The sequence below is a fragment of the Pararge aegeria genome, chromosome 4, assembly GCF_905163445.1.
Source record: "Pararge aegeria chromosome 4, ilParAegt1.1, whole genome shotgun sequence".
NCBI lineage: Eukaryota > Metazoa > Arthropoda > Insecta > Lepidoptera > Nymphalidae > Pararge > Pararge aegeria.
The window spans coordinates 16,408,195-16,431,471 of record NC_053183.1 but is presented as its reverse complement, the minus strand read 5'-3'; the positions used below and the strand labels follow the sequence as shown (position 1 = coordinate 16,431,471).

The window sequence follows — 23,277 nt, the reverse complement described above, 5'->3', positions numbered from 1 at the left end:
GTAATCCTCACTCAAATATTTTGAATTTGATGTATCTTCAAAAGCCCGTAATATGGACTTTAATGTATTGTGAGTAATAAAAATGAATGTAATTTATATTTCTTATTTTTTCCTGTAGAGGGAAAATACTGATAGAAATTCGTAGTAGATAAAGTCAGACTCCGACTGGCTTAAATAGGAAGTTGCAGCAACGATAGAGATTAGAGAGAATGGACGGTTTAAGCAGATTGCCTACCTGATAATAAGTGGAAAACTATCGTCTATAAAAACAACGACACTTCACAGGGCATGCAAGGAGCACATCCTGCAACACAGGCATGTTGGAGGCGCAAAAAGATCAATTGGAGGCGAAAGTGTCCGCTGTGACGCTTACTTTGGGACTAGATGGCGATGTCTATACTGCCGTTTATAGTATATTCATTTATTTATTTATTTATCTGATTACTAGTTATATGGCATAATTAACGTCCCGCCCGCTTTTAAGCAATGTTTCACTAAAGTCAAAATTCCTACCTTATATCGGACTGAAGGAATGTACATGGAATGTGAAAGAAGTACATAATTGCTTTTGCAATAAGGCCGCCTTTGCACACAACTGTATTTAACTTTATTTTTTTATTTTATTTTATATTGTTTTTATTTTTACCTATTTTTTTGTGTGTATTGTTTCTAAGTTTGTGCAATAAAGTATTCTAAATAAATAAAATAAATAAATAATCATAGATATATCTCACTTGGGAATAGGCATTTTTCATGAGGTCTATTAAGTACTTTAGTCTTCTCTATCTATTATCTTGACTCTAAGATTCGAAAGTGTTTTATACCCGATTTCACAAAACCTAGAAATTCTAGAGAAAAGATTCCGAGAGAAAATATATGTATCACTAAGTCAAAAGTGACGTCTAACGACGTTAGGCGCCGTCTAAAGTTACATTACCAATTCGGCGCATCGTAAATTTTAGAGGACTCGTAAACTGACATTTAACAGATGAAAAAAAATATAAATTCGGTTTTCTTAGTAACACTAATCCATAGGAAAAATGAAAAATATGATAATACAATCACAAAATACGTGTGGTAATTTTGTGTTTGTATTATTCATATCTTTTGGCAAGAACCATAGACAAGTTATATTATATTAGTTGCCTAGTGAAAATCGATTAGTGGAAGTTGAATTTATGCCTAGGAATCTTCTTTTATTAGGCGTTATTTACTTCTCCATAGTTAGTAAAACGTGCATTAGTTTTATGTTCCTTGAATTAATTCATAATATCTCTTTTCAATTCATATATAGTTACAATAACACCAGTGTCAGGTCGATTATTACGGCCACAAATATTCGAAGACTCCTGCAGCAGGGTATGTCAAGATCTTCCCGAAGACGACTTCCAGCCAGTATGCATGATGTTCAGCAGATACAAGCGAGGGTATCAGTTTTTCGTCAACCTGTGTCACGCAAGACGATCTATTTGTAGAGACAATTTAGGTAAAACAAATACTTGTTTATTATTAACTTATTAAAATTTTCTACTTGATCTCTCTTCATCATCATATCAAATGACATGAAATGAAAATACACTTTATTGTACACCTAACAGAAATTAAATTATAAACAAAAACAACATAATAAAACACAGATACAATGGGCGGCCTTATCGCTAAAAAGCGATCTCTGCCAGGCAACCCAACAAAGGAAAGGAAAAAAAAACACAGACTGCTGATGTGAACAACCTAACCCACAGAGCAGAGCAGTTAACAAATTAAAAATAAATAAATATATCAATTATTATATCATACAAAGTACAAGCCTACAAGACAAAGAAAAGTGACTCAGAAGAAAAAAAAAATAACTAATTTGTAATGGTACTAGACAGAATTTGTAATTCTAACACATATTTTTTTTTATGAATGTAGTTACAATTAACTGCTGGTGTGTCTTATGAATAAATAAATAAATAAATGAATAAATGACAAGAGTGTGTATGTGTGAAGAAGAAGAAGTTCACTTCACACATACACACTCTTGTGGACATACACACACTCTTGTGGACGTATCGTCATAAAAACTTAAACATATATTATTTCCAGTCTTACAAATGGTTCACCCCACAAGATGCTTGAAGAGCAAACAGTTTTATATGCCCATAAACTAAATGGAAAGAAAACTACGTAGGAGCGCTGGTAACATTTTTATTTGCATTGTAAAGTAAATTGCTTTCTTTAGAATATTTTATGTGGTTATTGATAGAAAATATTTGAGGCTTCATGAAATGTAATGTAATGTAAAACTATATGTAACCTGACCTGTGCTGGGCAATAAATGCATTTAATTTTGAAATGTTGTGTTGCCTGTCGGAGAAATTCAACCCAATAAATATATTTTCATTTTATTTATACACTTTATTTGTACACCTTCAAATCAAGAGTGAATAGGCATCTTCTAGGCAAGCGCGCTCCACCTTAGGCTGCATCATCGCTTACCATCGGGTGTGATTGCAGTCAAGCGCTCGTCTATAAAAAATAAATAAAAAAACACCACTAAAAAACAAAAACAATGGAAAGTACAAGAGGGTAGAAACAGGCCTTACTTTGCGGAATTCCATGATATATTATAAAAATAAGCTTTTTTTGCGACACTCTGCGAAAAGCAGGAGAATTTGAAATTGAATGACTACAGTTTACAACAATTATTTACTTTACTTAACAATTATTCAATGTGAAGTCAAAATCTCCTGAGGATGCTCCGGTTTCGGAGTGAAAAATGCGTAGATCAAACAATGAACAATGCGGAAGATCTGTTTGGTGTGGAGTATAAGGATTGAAAAAATTATAAATCACACCATACAGATTATCCTGCTTTTTGCAGATTAAACTCAATTTTCAGGTGAAAGGCGGTCTTATCGCTTAGCAGCGATCTCTTCCAGGCAACCTTAGCAAATTCAAATTAAATTTTTTTTTCTTCATTTAGGCCTATAACAGGCACTTATGAAGCGTTTATATATATTTGTTTTCATAATTTTAAGGGGGTGGTGATAACTTCGTTTGCCAGCTTAAACCTAAAGCTACGAGGGTTCCAAACGCGCGCGAGGGTCTAAAAAGCTTAAAACTAAAAAACTAAAACTTAGCCGGGTAATTGTAGATTTGTTGGTAACGCTAATTCGGTTGTAAAGGCTCCATATAATTGCAGAAGGCGGGTGGATTAGGTATATAGCCGTTACGGTGCTGTAAAACCCGATTGGGGGTAAAATAAATTGGAATACATTAAAATTCGGAACAGGAGTCAATTGTGTCGACTAAAGTAAGTGCACATAAATTAGCTTGTTTCGGACGGGCTTCACCTGCTGTCGCTCGTCGAGTTAGAATTCTGATTAAGCCACTTTGGCGAGATGGCACTTAAGGCTATACAAATTGCGAGTATTATATCGGTGCTAGGAAAATGCATAACTAGAAGGCTTTGCATTGTTATATCGGTGCACCATGAGGCGAATAGAAAATAAACTGTAGTGATTTTGTAAAGTTTAGGTATAAGATAACCCATAAACTATGACGAACTATGTAATTATTATGACGAACGTGAGTTTGCAATATTTATATATTGCAATACTGTTACTTATTATTATTATTTTGTTATTTAATTTATCTTTTTATATTCTAATAACTGACTAACTAAACTAACCAGCAAATAAATTATTATTATTATTATTTGCTGGGTTATCGGTGCAATAAAATTGAGTCCATGTCGTGATCGGATGATAGGAGCATTACCGTATACTAGGTCTATACGTGCATATTTACAGATCAAGTAAGACCAAAAGGAAAATATTGAATAAGTATTTACCAAACCTTACATTTCTTTATGTCTAGCATAGCCCTCTGTAAGCACAAATACTTTCCATCTTAGGTTAATGCTTGTTTTTACTAAATCTAGGAATCGCTTAATCGGAAGCCTAGTAATTTAGGTGATTCCTAGAGAAGTATTTACATCCTTAGTATACTAAAACACTTAGATATAATCGTACATTATTCATTAATTTATGTAGATATAATTTAGGCCTAGGCAACGCTCTGTCCATCGTTCTTTAGTAAAACAGGCATTGTAGCCGTGGGTTCAATCCCCGTGAGGTCCCACAATTTGGAATGTATTGGAAAATGTGCGTGATGAACATGTATGTTTTTCAGTGTCTGGATCTTTTTCTGTATATTATAAGTATTATATTCCTAAAAATATTCATCAGCTATCTTAGTACCCACAACACAAGCTTCGCTTACTTTGCGGCTAGATGCCGAGGTGTGTATTGTCGTAGCATATTTATTTATGTATAAAACAAATATGTAAAGAACTCTTTTCTCGAGTTCATATAAGTGACATTTAAATAAGGTGTTTTAGAGTTTATTTTAAGAAGAAATTATTTTGATTTTTAAGACCTGAAGTAAGGGCATTAAATGTTGTTTCTTGTATTTTCGCAGAAACGCAATTTCGTCTTTATTTCAACTTCCCATTGAAGGGAGTATTATAAACATTATTATAAATATATAAATATAAAAAACCATATTCTAAGTGATTTCAAGATCATAATAAGTATGATATTAAGGAGGACTCTATATTTATATTTATTCTTTATCTTATGCAACATAGGTACACAGGTATACAAAAATTTATAAAAAGATATGTTTTATTAAAGTGACGACGCAGTAGTTGTGTTGTAAGACATTGTTGTCATAGTTGGTGCAGATGGTTGAGATGCGTTGAACTGAAACATCACTAGTTCGTATGTCACTATGGTACCAGCAACCTAGAACAAAAGAAATATCATAATTTTATTAAGGGACTTCGTCGGCATACAATTTCTGATTTCCCATGAGATTGAGCAATTTTTCCGAGGTAGCCTATTCCCAGATTCAGAAAGCAAAGTTTTAATATCTAATTTACCTTCCGAATTTCAATGGCTTCAAAACATATTACTTATACAAATAAACTCAACACCACTTTGTAGTAATAGTATCTAGTAACTAAAGTGATAAAGTATGTGGCAGTCTCCACATAACCATACTAGATGGCGCCACGAAGATCCTGCATCGCGCTAACGAAGTGTTCATAAACATTTACAATATAACTATACAACTTTCAAAGATGAATGGTTAGACCTTGGTCCCCGAGTACGATCACCTGCTCGGAGGAAGATCTTCCTATTGGTATCAAGCACAACTCCATAGCTCCCGTGTAAAATAAGAGAGCAAATTTTTTATAATTTACTTTCCAAATAATGTCTTCTGAACATAAGACTTTTTACAAATTTCTTACTGACCCCCGTACATTATAAAAGCTTACGCTCCAAATTAATCCAAAACTTGTGTAGATATTTTAGGGTATTGACGTATATACGTTTACGTTACTGTGTGTTTTATTTAAACATCACGCTACGACCATTTGGGGATAAAGTAACCAAAGGAGAATTGCAGGCGAGTAATGCTTCGCAGAGGGTAGAGGTGTATGGTGTAAAATAGCGGACGGAAGGTGAATGATGGAATTCTTCAACGGCCAGCTCTCCATCATTCTCGATATTATATATATACAACCCAGTCTAAAGAATTTTTAATTATATTAACCTTAATTTCTCTTCTTTATAAAATTAAGCATTTTTCTCATTTCATTAGGCACAAGAAAAATGCCCGTAATTTTTAATTGGGTCTCTTGAAATTAGATAGTCAGACATTTAATATTCGTCTTAAAGAATTATGGTTTAAATGTAGGTAAGATACTTTATAGTTTCACTAGCGTTTTCTCGCGTCTTCTTAATATCTATACTAATATTATAAAGAGGAAAGATTTTGATGTTTGTTAGTTAGTTTGTTTTTAATAGGCTCCGAAAGTACTGGATCGATTTGAAACATATATTCGCAAAGAGAAAGCAGCAGAATATGAATTTTGAATAGGAGAGAAGTATATGAAGTAACGTCCTTAAGAAAATTGGAATAATGTGGCAAAAATTTATCTCAAAAATTTGGTACATAATAGGTATATAGCTTTTATTCTGTACAGCGTTAACGGATACTTTTTGCAAGATATATTCCAATAAAGTTCTACCTTTAACAAAATTTCGCCATGATCGTTAAACTTGTAAGGCTGTAAAAGGTACGCACATGTACAAGGATTTTATAAAATCCCTCTGGAATGTTACACTGGTGCTGTTACGCGCTAAAAGGAAAGTATCCGATGCCCATTTTTTTTAGGATTCAACCCATATATCTGCCCATTCATTAAGATCGCGGCAGCAGTGAAACCGAACCTAGATAACAAACGAACAAACACACCTCCGCATTTATAATATTAGCAGGATTATTAAGATTTCGGGATAAAAAGCATGTTAGTATGAAGACAAAACCTAAGAATAATACCTACTCAGTAAAATAAAGAGAGCTTGGAATCAGGCCGCTCCGCTCTCATATTTCACAAGGTAAAATTCTAGAGATTGTAAACTGCAAAATTATGTTGAAAAAGAGCAATCTGCTGTTTATTGTCAGCTCTTCTCGGAAGAATATGCCTTCCGAAACGGCGGTAGAGTCAAACAGTGCTTAAAAAATAGGCCTATTTTAAATAAATGAATTTATAATTTTTGAATTTTGCAGCATTGTCGCTCCTCAACTCTTTTTTTTTTTTTTATAATTGACGTACCAAGCAGATGGCCCACATTTTGGTAAATGGAAAACCTTCGCCTATAAACACAGCAATACTTCAAGCAAGGAGCACGTCGTGAAACATGCCGCCCTGTATCCATCAATTAGAGTCTTAGGTTCTAAGCCTAATGTGAATGTAATGACACCGGCATCCACACCCTTAAGACCAACTGAGAAATAAGCATGGCGATAGTTCTTCCACACACACACGCACACACACACACTCACACACACACACACGCACGTACACATAACATAATTGCACTCCCACTGCATGTTTTACTCGCATGTCAGAAAAAAATAAAGTATTATATAAATAAATTGAAATAAAAATGTGTTTTGTAATGGAAGAGCGAGATCTTCTGGCACAGGTTTTAAACTTAACAGAAGTTCTCCGCCTTATCTGCTATTGTTTTATGTGAACAAATTAATTTTCATTTCATTTCATTTCATTTTCCCCGGACCAGCTCTGTCACAAAAAGCTCTTCTACTACTGAAGATTATCTCTATGCAAGAAACCACAACAATTTGGAACAGAGCTCATCCGGGTAGTAATACGGCAACGCTTATATCTGGGTATAGGGGCATGAAGCTTAATACCTACGCCTTAAGTTGATGGACACATGGCTACAATTTTGACTTACTCTCTTGTTTACAAGCAATGTTTTTTTTGTACTACGATCAGGGTCAGTCAATTATAACAATTAAAACATGGCTCAGTCGGACTTGGGAACAAAGATACATCGATCCATATACATAAATATGGATCGATGATCGATGTTCCTTCGATATATGCATTTGTATGGAACATACCGTGATATTCATTTTTATTTATCTCTTTATTTGCAAAAAAATAAAATACAGAATTAGAAAAAAAAAACACAGACAGAAGCAGTATACAAATGGCGGCATAATCGCTTCGTAGCGATCTCTTCCAGGCAACCTTAGGATAAGGAAACCGCTAAAATGCCAAAAGAAATCGTGTCTGCTGTATGGAAGTTCTTTTAAATATTTATTTTATTCTGTTATTTTAGAATTTGTTGTTAAAGTGACAAAAGAAATACATCATGTGTGAAAATTTCAACGGTCTTATTATCACGGTTATTGTCCTATTAACCGTGATTATTAGCCTGGTGACAGACGGAGATACAGTCAGATGGACTGACATCGAAGTTTTAGTAATAGGGCCCCGTTTTATCCTTTGGGTATCAAACCCTAAAAAAGAACAAACAAGTAATGTTTACTGTGTATTTTTTTATATTAATAGTCAATCGAAAAAGTGGGTCACCTGATGTTAAGTGATCACCACCGTCCATAAACATCTGCAGCATCAGAGGAGCCCTGATGCTTTGCCGGCTTTTAAGGAGTTTGTTTATCCACCCCTTGAATAACCCTGAATTGTATTTTGGAGGAAACACATCAGAAGGGAGATTGTTCCACAATTTTCAAGTGCGCTGTAGAAATGATCTGGTATTGCGAATAGTAGAGGAATACCAGGCATCCAGATGTAGAGGGTGGAATTTATTATATTTTGTGAGGTGTGGTCAGAGAACAGGTAAGGAGGTATCAATGCAAACAACGATAGAACACACAAAGGGAACTAACATCTCTTCTGTGCCTCACCGGCACTCGGCGGCGTTATTTCGATTTCGGAATAATTTTATTTAGGTTCTATAAATACATAATCAAGTTAACTTACGGTAAGGAGCAATCCACGTGTTACGCTGAAAAATTGTAGACCACTCAGCGCGACATGATCCCCATTCACTTGATCCAGAAACCTTTGAACCTTCAACAAATTGATCGAATAAGCGTCCGATCCGATTTGACTTCCTACTTATAGAGATATTGGGTTTTGTTGCAATATGAAAGATAAGGATTATTTGGGGTGAAAAAATATCTACTGGCCTTATGAAAATTAACCTTAACCTCCGCTATACAGTATATACTCCGCGAAAAGCAGGAGAATCTGTATGGTGTAATTTATATTTATTCAATCCGTATACTCCACACCAAACAGATCACCATAATTACACCAAACAGATTCTCCTGCTGTTCGTGGAGTATAGCAGGTTAAGCTTAATTTTCATAACATATTATGGATTTCCGCAAAGTAAGGCCTGCTTCTATCCAATATCTACTGGCCTTTTATAACAGGTTCTTTATAAACTGTTTGGGGTTCATATATCTTGCTACAGACAATTCAACTATAGCTATCGTGTTCGAATTTTTATTATCAACTGTTCTGTAAAACCAGTCTTTCAAATAATGTTATGTATGTATTTTAATTAATGGGTCATTGCTGGCAAAATTCTGTTTCAGAAAAACACCTGAACAGAACAGCTGTCTAGACGGGTGTGTTTATTTTTATTAGTGGGAGGTCCCGGGCTATCACCGGTAGGGGAAATTAATTTATTGTTTGTGAAATTGTTTTGTCTGGTCTGGTGGGAGTTTTCAGCTACCAACAAAGACGTCGCCTATTTAGCTGGCCACGAAGAAACCGATCAGGTTGGATGTCACTGCTATACTCCTACAAGATTAGTTCGTTATCATTTGACTGTATAGTCACTTTTAACCAGTTAAGATCCAGTAAAGAGATAATTAGTAGTGGAATGATAATTCCTCTGTTGGAAACAGGTCTGCGCCGACAAACTGCTCTTATGTTTAATCCGGGTATAAAAGGTTATTAATATCACATGTGATTGATATAACCGAGACTAACGGCTCGCCATACTTTTCAAAGCATTGGTTGGACAGTGGCTAATTCTTTCAAAAAAGGGTACAATTGATATCTCTGATTGAACAACCCACCAGGTAGGTAACAAAAATATTATGACCTTCCGGAAGTTGTGCCTTCTGTGTGAAAACTGCTGGGTCTAATTGTAAGCAGATCATGAATTTCAAGGTCGATTCCAGATGAGACAAAAATTTGTCAACCAACGTTCTTCGAGGAGCACGCTAAGCCATCGCACGACGGTTGCCATCTGGCTATTCCCAGCATTGGGACTGAGAGGATGAGAAACTGTATTGATAGAAAAATGATAACGCTGTGAGGAAATTGATACCTGACGATATAAGATATTTATTTTCTCCACATTACTATACATACCTCAATACAATACACTGGTGAGGGCACATCATACAAAACCGGAGCTGGAACCGAGGAAGCTGTGTTCACTTGTGATGCTATCAGAGACACGGCAACTGATCGAGTGATGAGGTACGTGAGTGAGAACAGAAAGTATAAAGCTGCTTCGTAACCTCTGAGTAGACTGTTTTTCCTGTTGGGAATACATTTGATGTTCAGCTAGTTACCCCTCCGCTTCACGACAGACTAGAATACTGTTGTCACCACCCATCGTCTTGGGTAGATGGGTCACCCGTGGGTAGTGGGTGGTAAGACCCCGTCTTACGAGACGGCAAACGGACTACTTTAGGTACTTTTACCATCTACGGCGATCATTAACTCTGGTGATTATAAGCAATCCCTCCCGTTTGGAAAGTATTTTGGTCCAGCAGTGGTATCTTTTAGGCAATTGATGATGATGATGATGAAGTAACTCCTAAGTACTTATATAATAGATTTAAAACCAATGCTTAGCCAATGCTTACGCATAAAAAATACTGGCAAGTGGGTTGAAATTATTTCTGTTGCGTAGATGCTTACTGGCAATGAAGACCTACTTGAATTATTGCAAATTGGCTGAGTTCACAACTAGAGGTACTATTTAAGAACTTCGTGTAGGAGTTGACGCAAAAATATGCTAGATTGTTTTATTAATAACAATAAACACTATTGTGTTTACATTACACTAATTCGATAACCATGCTTATAATCACTCTTAGCTTACGACATAATACAGTTTAAAAACAATATTACTATAGCAGCCCTCCACCCTCTGATTAAAAAAGTTATGTGAGTAGGAAACAAATATTTCATTAAATCGAAAAAAATACCTGTACCTCATATATTGCACTGCGGTACGCGCAGGACCGGATTAGATAATTTCAAATATTTTTAAGCCGAGTTCTCGGTTTTTTTACTGTTCGGTACTCTTTTTTTTTGTATCAATTTATTTATTTATTTACAATGGACATTCAACATGCAAAGTGGGTCGTATAGCAAATGTTCAACTATTTGCAAGTTATCACAGATGCATTATAATTGTATTGTACTACTTCTTTTCTTACTAGTTCTACCTAATAAACAATCCCCCGCGAAACCACGTTTCTTCCGCTAACTTAAACATTACCCCTGTATTGGAAGTATTGCTCGAGGATTAAATCAAATAAATTATATAAACTACAATAAAGATTTAATATTTCCAGAGTTCAGCGAGTTCTTACAAATATAAACTTAATACCAAGTTTCTTTGATATTTAAAGATAAATTTTGGATTCCCAGAGAAACATTCGTACCTTATTTATATGTATAGCACCTATATTTATTGCACCTAGTGGTGAAAAATTGAAAAAAAATGGCTTCAGTAAATAACTTTACTCAAATATTTGCTATTACTTTTATGTTTTTTAAGCGACACATTTCCGAAGAGTTTTTTTTTGAGAAATTTCGAACTATCCAACAATAATGAATCGTTTTGATAAAATTATTAATAGTTATTATTTAATTAAATTATCGTTATAAAATAATATTGTTTTTACTTACAAGAGAAAGAATATATTCGTGTCATTGGTTTCCCTAAGGTTTTAACATTTCCAACTTACCCTTTAGTTTTGCTTGAACATTCGCCCACACCGCTTATCCCGTCCCTGCAACAAAATGCCTTCACATTATTTCTAATTTCACATATATATCTAATACATTAAGTATACTATACTATACAACGTGTAATCGAATTAAGAAATAATATTGAAGCATGCATAAGAAAACTAGGTACTGAATCACCCAGTAAAAATATTAAATCAAAAGAAGCATATTTTTCATATTAACTAATTAAAAACATTCTAAGTGTTTACTTATGACAACCCTATTGAAGATAATAAACCGACACGGGCATAGTACCTATTCTACGCAACGCTGACCCTTATAAAATGACAGGAGTCACATGATTATAATTTTGCATGTGATGTTAGGGCTGTATCTGATTTCCTTCAGTAAAAACTATTCAGACTCAAACTAAACTCAAAGACTATTAGGTTTTCGGTTTCACAGGTAAGTATCAGAAACAGTACATAAATTAACTCTAAAGCATGTGAAGTATTATTTCGGTTTTCATTAACACTTACTTTATTATTGAGTTTCCTATTTTGATAGTTACAACCTACCAACCTAAAAAAGAGTGTTTTTAACACTTGCTTTGACTCTGAGGACAAACGTCCGAGTGAAACTTATGTTAAAATAAAGATAAAGATATTTACTCCAACGTGTTGAACAACTGCAAGCAGATGAAGAAGAGATTGTTGGCGAAGGATATAAAAATAACTCCACTAATGGCGTCATCCACTTTCCTGACCAGTTGCACCGCGCGGCCGTAGTCCTCGCGACTTGATCGCCAGAATGTCTCTGGAAAATACTAGCACAACAAGTCAATAAATATTATTTATTATTATTATGAGTAATGCGAAAGTGTGTCTCCTTATTTCTTTATTTGTTTTACTTAACACACAGCATCTTGAATTTTACAAAATTTAAATTCGATATACCAACCTATGGGTTACTACCTACCTATTGGCTTACACACAGATACTTTAGACGCATATGTCTGCTTTTTAAGCCTAGTTTAGATATCGAATCGTACTAATAGCTGCCCATACGCTACCCATACTCCCACGCCCGCTAAACGTTTATCAGATCCGATTATCTAGAAGTCCAAGCTAAAGTTTAACTTATCCCAAAATATTACTTACATATTACGAGCCTACCTGCTACTAAGGTAACTATAGCGGTTATAACATTGTATAACTTAAATATTCATAGGAGTATTAATTTACTTAACGTCACTATCACCCGGCACTGATACACTGCAAATCACTCAAACATTCGCGAACCACAGTTATTATTTAACTGAACCGGGCATAGAAGTATAGAATAGGCACGCCGAGCGGTCCGACCGAAATCTGCTACTGTAGCTGCAACCAGTATCGATGAACCCTAATTGAATGCCAACCAATTGCCAACCTCTATTTTACTGTCCTCATGACAGAAGACCTTCTACATGTAGTTTTATCGACGCCGTTTGCAATTATTTATCCGAAACCTAATTCTACATTTCAATATACTGCTCTAGCTATTGGACGCGATTGATATTTGGATATTTCAAAACTGGAATGAGAAGTAAAAAAAATACTTAAACATTTCTATATTAATGAAGATAAAATTCGTAACGTAACAAAATGCTTAGTACCTTTCCCTGGGCAGTCAGCAACTTCCTATTTACGTGATTTAATCGAAAAGTCAAGTAATAGCTCATACAAATCACAAACAAGTCCGAAAAGTTCCAAATGAATGTCGACTGGAAGTGGAGAAACTGAAACAAGATTAACCATTACTTAGTATGAGATTGACATAATGCTTCAGGTATTGAAAGTGATTGTGGATTAAATAAGCTCAGATGGAGTTATCCAAAAAGATACCTGGCATCGATATCTTCCATGAATCACCCACAGCTTTAGTGTGAGCCTGCCGGCCTGAGCGCGTTCTCCAATTGTAAAAAAGCAATGTGTCATCTCTTGTTTCAAACGAGTCTCATTGTAATATGGACCTTTGACAAAGTATATCGAAACTGCAACGTTTCCTACTAGATGACGCTACAGTCGCTATAATACTGATGTGAAAGGTATATATTAATTTCTGCATCGATGGTAGGAGAGCCGTAGCTTAATTGGAGAAAGCGCTCAAGCCGCGATTGCCAGAGAGTCGCAGGTTCAAATCCTGTCGGTTCCGAAAATTATTCTCTGTGCACTTGTAATTGACGTGCATATCAGTCCATGTGTTTATGTGTATGCTATGTTTAAAAACGTGTTATATGCATGTTGTTAGTGCTCTTAATAAATAAATAAATAAATAGATACATGAGCACTAAAAATAATAATATGGGTCGTCGTGTAAAACTACACATAACCGTCTTCAAACGAAGTAAATCTAGCTAAACCAGAACAAATGACATTTAAACTGATAAAACTGTTCTATCCAGTAATAAATTTCACTCAGTGGCTTAATCTGTAAGAAGATTTATATTGAGATTCGACGCTCAATCCTTTATACCATGATCACTTATAAGATATTCTTTGTCCTTCGACCCACTTTCACGTGTATCCGGATTGTTGGAATCCGTTTCGGATGTTATATGTGAGCAAAGTTTAGGCATTATTTGATATTGGGAGTTTCCGCTTTTTTGTTTAGCTTTTGCGGGTGTCCGAAGGTTGACGGAAAAATACCCGGAAAAGATCGCGGTACTGATTCCGCAAGGTTAAAGAGATTACCTTTGGTACGTACATAGTCAGTAGGCAGTGGCATGCATAGAAGGTATGCACAGAGTATGCAGATGATATAATATGAAGAAAAACTCTAGTAAGAGTAGGCATTTTATAACATTTTACAACGCCCATTCTTAAATTTTTTATAACTCTCACTGGAGAATTTCTTTATTTTCTTTAATCTGCATACCCTATGCATACCCTCTATGCACGCCACTGTCAGTAGATCTTGAAAAAGTGTAACGGGACACAGGGTACGTTTTAGCCACCGAAAGCAAACCGTTCCTATGGGTTATAAAAAAACAAAAAAAAAAGTGGATATATCCCACGTCAAGATAGACAGCTAGTACTCTAATAAATGTGTCAGAGAGTAGACACTATATTCTAAATATAAAATGATGATAGGCATTCGTTAATATACCAAGATTACTGTGGAACACAAAGACAATTTAGGGCAATTACAAGACAAGAGAAATTCAGAAATAACGTTAATAAAATATAGTATTTCTGTGGAAAGTTACAATTTAATGTTATCTGTGGCAGTTAAACGTCTATTTTCGGCAGGGTGACGTTATTACTCCAGCAATATTTAAGTCACGACAGAATTCGGTTTACGAGATCATAAAATAGGTATTTGTATTCCTAACTTCATGGTTGATCTGTGGTTATTGGTTTGGATAGTGTGAGAGTACATATACAGGCAGGGAAGCGGTTATGGCCTAGTGGTTAGGACTTAGGCTTCACTCTCAGGGGGCCGAGTTTCGAATCCCAGCACGCACCTCAAAGTTATGTACGCTGTAAGAAATTAAAATATCACTTGCTTCAACGGTGAAGGTAAACATTGTGAGGATACCTGCGTGCCTGTGAGTTTTCTTTAATGTTCTCAATGGCGTGGAGTCAACCAATCCGTGTTGGGCCAGCGTGGTGGACTTCAATCTAAACCCTACTCATTGTGGAAAGAGACCTGTGTCCTGTAGTGAGCTAGTAATGGGTTTATATGATTATGATGAATATCCTACCTAAGTGTATACTAAGTCAATGTTTCAATAGCTGCAGTAGTACTCTGAAATATGTATAAAATAAAATTGTTCTATAAATACAAATCCGAATTTATTACGATAACAAAAGTAACTATAATTGCACCTTTAGAATTGATGTGGTTTAATCCAAAATTCCTTCTTTTAAACGTAAATGCCAAAAATGTATTTGAAGACTTCAGCTTTCTTATTTGTTTTTTATTAAGATATTTAAAACTAAGCGTTTAGTGTCCCCTTGTTTTGCGTTGAAATTATCTTATAAAAACTCTTTTTGTTAAACCGCTTGGTGTTGTTGTTGTTTTAGGTCGACGAATTTACCGGTCGGTACCTTCGTTAACCTATCTTTGGCGGCCGATTGCCGCAGTGGGCAGCGACCCTGCTTTCTGAGTCCAACTGAGTCCAGTTTGCTGGGTTCGATTACCACAACTGGAAAATGTTTGTGTGATGAAAATTAATGTGTTTCAGTGTCTGGATGTATCTAAACATTATAAGTTTTTATGTATATTATTCAAAAAAATATTCATCAATCATCTTAGTACCCATAAGACAAGCTGCACTTACTTTAAGGCTAGATGGCAGTATAGTAATTTATTTAGTCGATAAAGCAAGTTAAATTAGTTACCTGTGTAAAAATTCCCAGCCAGATAGAATATGGTAAATAATTGAACACCCACGGGTAGAAATGTCTGACAAAACCCCTGTAAGAAGATTCATGCTCGTAACACATAAATGCCTCGGTGGTCGCAGATAATAAGGACAGAAGATGTTCTACTGGAAACAATAAAAATTATGATATTATTGTAGATTTATTTATTTTACATCTTGTTAGTACGGCATGGTCACTTACACTAATTAGATAGAACTACATAATTTATGGATAACGATAAGACAAATGAATGAAAGATAACATTAAACATTATAAAAGACATGATATTATTATAGTTTACTAAAGTCATACTCTGCGATTGAAGTAAAGGATATTCAACATTCTCAGAGTTACTCAACAATTCATGGAACAATGCTGTCCACCCGTCATGGAATAGGTCCAGCCATTAGCATTCCATTTATTTATTTTTTACCAGATAAAGTCCGTAAGTAATAAATTCCTAAATTGGTATATTTTTATGTAAAACAGCTAGTCTTAATAAGAGGTAATGTCTATAGGTAATGCCAATAATTAAGCCAAAGAGTAATTTTCAGTTTATTTATTTCCTGGTCATCATTATCATGACTGTATCCTAGATCCTAACATAGTATTTTATTTAAATATTCATTCGACTGCAAGTTAGCCCTGGACTGAAATCTCACCTAATGATAAATAATGATGCCGTTTAAAATGGTAGCGGCTATCCTTCTAAGGAGTATGGCAGTAATATGGGTTTCTCGATACTCTTGATCGGTTTCAACGCGACATCGTACCGGAACGCTTAAGCGGCACGTCTTTTGGTCTGTAGACCAGAGAAAACCCGGAAACAATAAATTCCTAAATTGTCCCGGACCGGGAATCGAACCCTGGACCTCCAACTTAAAACCACGACGCTCACTGCTACACCAGGGCCACCACACCTACTCCATTTAAAAAGCTGACAGTTGTAACCGATAGTAACATATTAAATCAATGGTTAGAAGATTGTCATAGTTTATATGTCATTTTGCTTTGCGATCCTTTAACTGCATCTATCGAGCAAGAATTTGGACTGCGATAATATAGTTACTGTACTGTCTGTAGTTACTCTTTTCTTATCTGGCTCCAATAGACGATTCTAATTAGAGCACTCATTAAATTTTACTTATGTCAAAATGGCAACAAAAAGTTTCTTTGACCTGGGAATAGGGTGTTATTCAAAATCAATCTTTTCGCACCAAAATTATTTTACCAAGTAATGTATCATAAAATCTTTTTTTACTGTAGTAAAGTCGGGCACGCATGGTTTACAACTCTTGAAGTGCTGTCATAAATTCCTAGATGAGATATTGGAAGACTCAAGTATCTGTGGAACGCGTTAAAACTGTTTTATGAAGCTGGGATAATATATTTGACGATTCTGGAGATAACCATGGTTTAAATTCAGAAAGATCTTCTGAATTTCAACCATAGTTTGAATTATTTTCTTCAATGTTTTATTTGACACCATATCATAAAGCAATGGAGTTTTTTATTCATTCATTTCGAATTAAAATATGATTTTAGCTAGTTAACCTTTTGTTGCTAATCCGTTTCCAATTTCTATCTGTCATATTGTCTTTTCTATTTATTGTTCTTAGGTCATTTGCTACATTTTGGGTACGTGCGCTGAATTATTTTTCTTTTAATAAAGCATCGTTCAAATCAGTAAACTAAATGTTATCATTATGTTCGTAAAATTACTTAAATACATCACAACAAATATTTACATGCATCAGATGTGCGGCCTATGCAATATTCATAAGGCTTCTTAAAACAGTTACCAACATTTTACAGTTAAAGGGGCGAGATAAATATTAAACTCCATGAGTGTGGACACATCTATTTGTGTCAACTTAAGAACCCTCTCCATTTTGGAGATGGATTAGCAACAATATAAGCAGTTCTCTTATGTGAAATTAATGATATCTGAACGTTGGCAGTTCAGTTAACAATAAGAGAATTGGTGACGAAAATGTTGAAACACAAGTAGCACTTCTATTACCGGCATAAATGAGAAGGGTTTAAGCCGTAGTACACACTGTTTGAGTATGGCGTGGTCGATCTTACACGCCCTTGAGAATATTATGAAGAACTCTCAAGCATGCAGGTTTCCTTCGTGGTGAAGCAAGTGATATTTAATAGAATTTATAGGCACTTACTTAAAGCTAAAGTCAGTACAACGGCACAAGTAGCGTTACACTTGTAGGTGAGACTCTTGTCACTGCTCGGGTCTAAGTCCTCAACACGAGCTATGTGATGAACGAGTTCCGGCCACATAGTTGCGACGCGAAGAAACGTTAGCATTGTAATGCATGCCGTAGCGTAGAAGATTATTGGTGCTGGAAATATTAACAATTTATTTTGCATATAGGGTGAACAGTCTAAGCAAACGCGTTCTCTATCATCACTTTGTGTAGTTGTTACTTGCATGTAAGGTATAATTGTCCGGGGCGAAACGTGCGTAGAGAATACATTGCCGAAGATCTATTCGGTGTGGAGTATAAGGATTTAGAAGGTTATAAATTACACCAGATTCTTCTGCTTTTCGCGGAGTATGGCAAATTGAACTTAATTATCATGGAATTCTGCAAAGTAACGCCTGCTTATATCCAATATTTGGAGGATTATCCTCCGAGCGGGTGTTCAACCATAGATCTTTGAAGGTGGTAAATAAATAAATAAATAAATATACTACGACAATACACACATCGCCCTTTAGCCCCAATTTTAAGCGTAACTTGTGTTATGGGTACTAAGATGACTGATGAATATTTTTATATATAATATACATATATACTTAGAATATACATATAAACACCCAGACACTGAAAAACATTCATGCTCATCACACAAACATTTTCCAGTAGTGGGAATCGAACCCACGGCCTTTGACTCAGAAAGCAGGGTCGCTGCAAACTGCGCCAATCGGCCGTCAAAAGGTGGTATATATGGTCATTGTTTATGAAAACTTCGCTAGCGCGATGCAGGATCTTTGTGGCGCCATATCGTTAGGTAATGTAAAGACAGCAAACCCTTTTTGACCACATTGTTTGTTTTTTTAACTTCAATGTAGGGGTGATTTAAAAAATTAACATTAGAAGAAATCTAAAATGGTTTTTGTTATGGATACATACTCACTGGTTATATAGTACTGAGTACAAAATATATCTAATTATTGAATTATAAGGCTAATATTAAAACAAAAATATCTTGATGCTTCTCCAATGCTTGTTGTTTTGTGCGGAGTTGGCACTTGGACGTCATAGTGAGTGTCAATTTACTAGAAAAGGGAATAGCAGCTTCTTTTACCTATACCCCTAATTATACTGGAATACTTATTGACTGAAACGCGGCCACCGGATTAAACCGGATTAAACCAGAACCAACCAAAATACCCTGAATTCACCAAAATAAAAACCCTAAATTTGCACCTCAAAACCTCTTTTCTGTGTTTAAGACCCCAGACTGACTCCCCATTTCAATATATTATCTAACGTAAAAATCACAGAAGAATTTTTCCTCAGCGCTAATTTAACCTTTTGCTCTCATTCAAACATTAATGAACGTCCAAGTACTGCATGAAACCGCACACTTTAGATTATGCAAGGAAACGGTCAAGTTGAAATTCACTATATTGTACTAACTAGAATACCAAGTTCCAGCGCACTTTCACAGTTTAAGTTGCATCAAGAACTATTTGCTTTACAGGATTAGACCGCAACTTTGAAACTTGTAACTATTTTCGATATGTTAGAAACACTCTCTGTGTTAGGCAATATGGTAAATGGGACCTCACACCCCTAAATGTTTCATATAAACATGGCTTTTCATTTTTGGGATATGCCCGAGGTTCGAAGCGATAAATAATAAAAAATAGAACAACCGAGCCGGAGAAAGAGAGCGCTAGAAATTATTAATGATTTTTCGACCAAAATTAATTTAAATTACAAATTTTAACATTAATAAGGATCTATTGAAAAAGAATTTGTTTATTTAATCACATATTTCACCAAAGCTGCACTGTTAATTAGTCTTTCTTAAAAAATATGAGCATTCTGCACTCCTATAAGTGTGGGATATTTCATACTCCTCCGTCAAAGGGGTGCAAAGTTTTTGCTTCACCTATTAATATCTATTAATATATAGAGAGAAAAAAGTTAAAAGAGATTAGTTTTGCGCACGAAAAGTTCTTTTATTTTGAAGAATGACTCTTTACTAAGCCAACCACGAAGCTGTAGCCCGCTTTTGTTGTTGCCTTTTTATTCAGCAGCAACTCATCCCTTAACAAGTGCGAAAGTATTTTTGGTGAACAAAATCAGCAACTTCCGAATTAGCTGACTACCTGAGCGCGTACATGTCGCCAGGTATCAAGCGAGGGCTCTAGATCGACAAGACTGTCTTTAAATAAAATTTCAACTGGTAGATAAATCATCATCATCATCATATCAATAGACGTCCATTGCTGGACATAGGTCTTTGTAGGGATTTCCGAATTCGTGGTATTCGGAAATCCCTACAAAGACCTATGTCCAGCAGCATTGTAAGAGTTATAAAAAAATTCTACCCTTAAATATTTATAACTCGTACTGGAGATTTTCTTAATTTTATTTCATTTGCATGTCCTGTGCATACCCTCTATGCACGCCACTACCTGTAGGGTATTCAAAATAATGAGAACATTACATACATTTATGGTTAGAAATCATAAATGGACTGGAGCTACAAAAATCGTTGATAAAAATGTATATGCGTCCTTGTGCACGTCCTGTTAATTTTTATTGTTGGTACTACATAAATAAATTCCTCGCGTTTTGGAACGTTTTCCCCATCGTAATAAAAATATACTGAATACGCTGTAAAGAATTTAGATAGATAAAGAAAAAAAATGAGTACGTACTTGTGCCTTTTAATGACGTCGTAGAATGTGTTGCTTGATGGATACACATAATCGTGATAAAAGATTGTCCCATCAAGGAGAGAAATAAATAAGAACACTTCCACGATGACCAAGTAAATCTGAAATTAACAGATCGTAACGGTTCCTTTTTATATATATATATTTTTTTTAATCATTGCCATTTTATAAAGAACAGTATTATTTATAGAAATATAGATTTTTTTATAGACAAGTAAGAAAAACCAACGAATGAGAGTGATAGACTCTAATGTATGCATGTAATAGTATAATAATATGTATGGATACATAACTTGATGAGTTTCAAACCTGTATTCATATTAATAGTTTTATATCTACCATCGCAGTGCAAGGCACTGGGCGGGTTTTCACCCCTATGTTCTTAATATCCCAAAAATTCGCACGAAGCGATTTACATCTCTTTTCTTATACACATGGTTGGGGTTCGGAACACCCTTCCGAGTGCTGTGTTACCTAATTCTTAAAACCTGGGTATCTTTAAAACAAGAGTGAATACGCATCTTTTAGGCAAGCGTGTCCAATCTTAGGCTACATCTAGACTTTCCATCAGGTGAGATTGTGGTCAAGTTATTTTAGTTTTAAAATACTATGTTTTAAGCTTTTTATGATGCTTATTTCTGCCGCTGCTGCTCTGAAGGGCGTGATTAGAGTCACATGAGGCTTAGCATCTACGCCTCAAACTGATGGACACATAGTAGCATATTGCAGGACATTCTCCTTGCATGCCCTGTGAATGTTGCTATGTTTATAGGCGACGGTTTTTCACTTACCATCGAGTGGACCATCGGCAATTATTAATAGCAAAAAAAAAATATTCCATGACAGTATATTGCTTTAAAATTGTATCGTATCTTATATATGAAACAGGTCGCCGAGAGTAGAACCTTACATCGTAACAAATTAAACAATAATCTACTCACTTGACATAAGAAGCTTTTTTACTGCACACTCCCTCTACTGGTAAAAGCGAAAACATTTGCCCGATAATTAAGGTTAGCCGCAACGACTCTTGAAATGTGCCACGGTGCTTTGACGATTTGAAATCCGACACGCCGACTTTGTTTTCTAAAAATTGAGAAATACCATCAAAAAATGTAACTTAATCCTACAGATTTTAAACTTAGATTTTCGTGGTTATTCAACGTTTCTTAAATATAGTTTAACGGGTACGATTACGGCGTCGTGTGAAATGTGAAATCTCTAACCTGGGCAGTCCTGTCGAGGCCACGATCCATGCAACTGGGTCGAAATATCGACAAATCCTAAAATATTATCGTGGTATGTACCCGTTGAACTATATTTAAGAAATGTTGATCCTACAGGATCTATAACCGTAAACATATCTAAAAACCTGTTAACAAGTTCCAAAAGCGGATAACAAGTGCGATTTAGCGTTCCGGTACGATGTCTTACAGAAAGCGTTTAGGGTATGGGCTAATTACTGCCCTGACATTTTCCAGCTACTATCTTAGACTGCATTATCACTGTCAACTGGTGACAGTGATAAAGCGGTTACAGTCAAGGGCTCCTTTAAACTCGGATAGCCCATTTGCCAAGGAAGGTTACAGGCTATATTATATCATACGAGTTATAAAAACTTAAGGGTGGGCTTTTTATAACTCTTAAGTTTTCTTTAAGTTTTCTATAACTCGTATATACCAATGAAGAATGTTTCAAAATCGGGGATTTTTTTTTCCTTTTTAGAGCTTCGCTACGTAAACGGTTAAAGTTTCGATAAAATCATGTATAACAAGGTGCTCTCGGTGTCTGCGACAACATATTATGTCTATATTTTAAGGTGAACGTATACGCAGACGAAGTCGCGTGGGACCGCTAGTATCCTATAAAACGAGAATTAAGTGTCATAGAAAATATGGAACGCAGTGCTTACTTACCTTTTAATGGGAACCGGAATGGAAAAAAGTTTATCAGGCGTTTACTCATGTCTTGATTTTCGATTATTACTTTTATTAAAGTGACGTTCTTTCCCTCCACAACAATCATTGACGGCGCTTGATTCAGTATTGACATGTAGCGGTGTCGCGCTGTGGACCTTTCGATGTTATTATGTTAACAAATATTCATGATGTTTGTTTAAACGAGGTATATTATTCCTATACCTTCCAAATAAATATGTTGTACAAAATGGAGAAACAAAATTTGAAATACTGAGTAGTCTATTTCTTAGTAACCCTGAATCACAAAAGATGTTGAACACCATAAAAAATATTATGAATGTTTAATATTTTTTAGTGAAGAATAAATATATAAATTAAAAATAACCCCCGTCTTTCAAGAAAGTGTACACTATTCTACGTCAGGTTCATTTGGTATCCATATTCGGGGAGCTTAAAATGTAACTCGCTCGTCGTGTTGAACGATAGTAAAATAGACACTATTTCTCGTTACGCAAAGTGTTGTGTCCTTTACCTATATATAAATATGTATAATAAATATACTTATATAATAAAGGATACAAAATAATTACAATTTGAATCCATTCTAAAATATCGATACCTAGCGTA

The 23,277-nt window shown here is 35.2% G+C and overlaps 1 protein-coding gene and 1 long non-coding RNA gene across 2 annotated transcripts; one reads left to right on the top strand and one right to left on the bottom strand.

The window, feature by feature from the left end:
* The first annotated feature begins 10 nt into the window (after window positions 1-10).
* Window positions 11-2,247, top strand: LOC120623306. The gene is made up of 3 exons (XR_005658703.1): window positions 11-69; window positions 1,295-1,486; window positions 2,089-2,247. It is a non-coding gene; the product is annotated as an uncharacterized LOC120623306 (long non-coding RNA).
* Window positions 2,248-4,676: 2,429 nt separating this feature from the next.
* On the bottom strand, window positions 4,677-21,743 carry LOC120637548 (gustatory receptor 5a for trehalose-like). The gene is made up of 10 exons (XM_039909373.1): window positions 21,673-21,743; window positions 20,714-20,832; window positions 17,976-18,155; window positions 15,772-15,920; window positions 13,041-13,163; window positions 12,055-12,209; window positions 11,401-11,445; window positions 9,785-9,956; window positions 8,375-8,464; window positions 4,677-4,793 (listed from the first exon to the last, which is right to left on the bottom strand). Exons 1-10 carry the CDS (start codon window positions 21,726-21,728, stop codon window positions 4,677-4,679), a joined length of 1,206 nt encoding a protein of 401 aa, XP_039765307.1. The 5' UTR covers window positions 21,729-21,743.
* Window positions 21,744-23,277: the final 1,534 nt, after the last annotated feature.

Excerpts from the sequence above, each read along its gene's own strand:
- LOC120637548 (XM_039909373.1), bottom strand. The coding sequence starts at position 21,728 with ATGTTTTCGCTTTTACCAGTAGAGGGAGTGTGCAGTAAAAAAGCTTCT. Across the intron at positions 12,210-13,040 it reads TGCTGACTGCCCAGGGAAAG|TATTTTCCAGAGACATTCTG; the intron begins GTACTAAGCATT and ends TTGTTGTGCTAG. Across the intron at positions 11,446-12,054 it reads CAGTTGTTCAACACGTTGGA|GGACGGGATAAGCGGTGTGG; the intron begins GTAAATATCTTT and ends ATTTTGTTGCAG.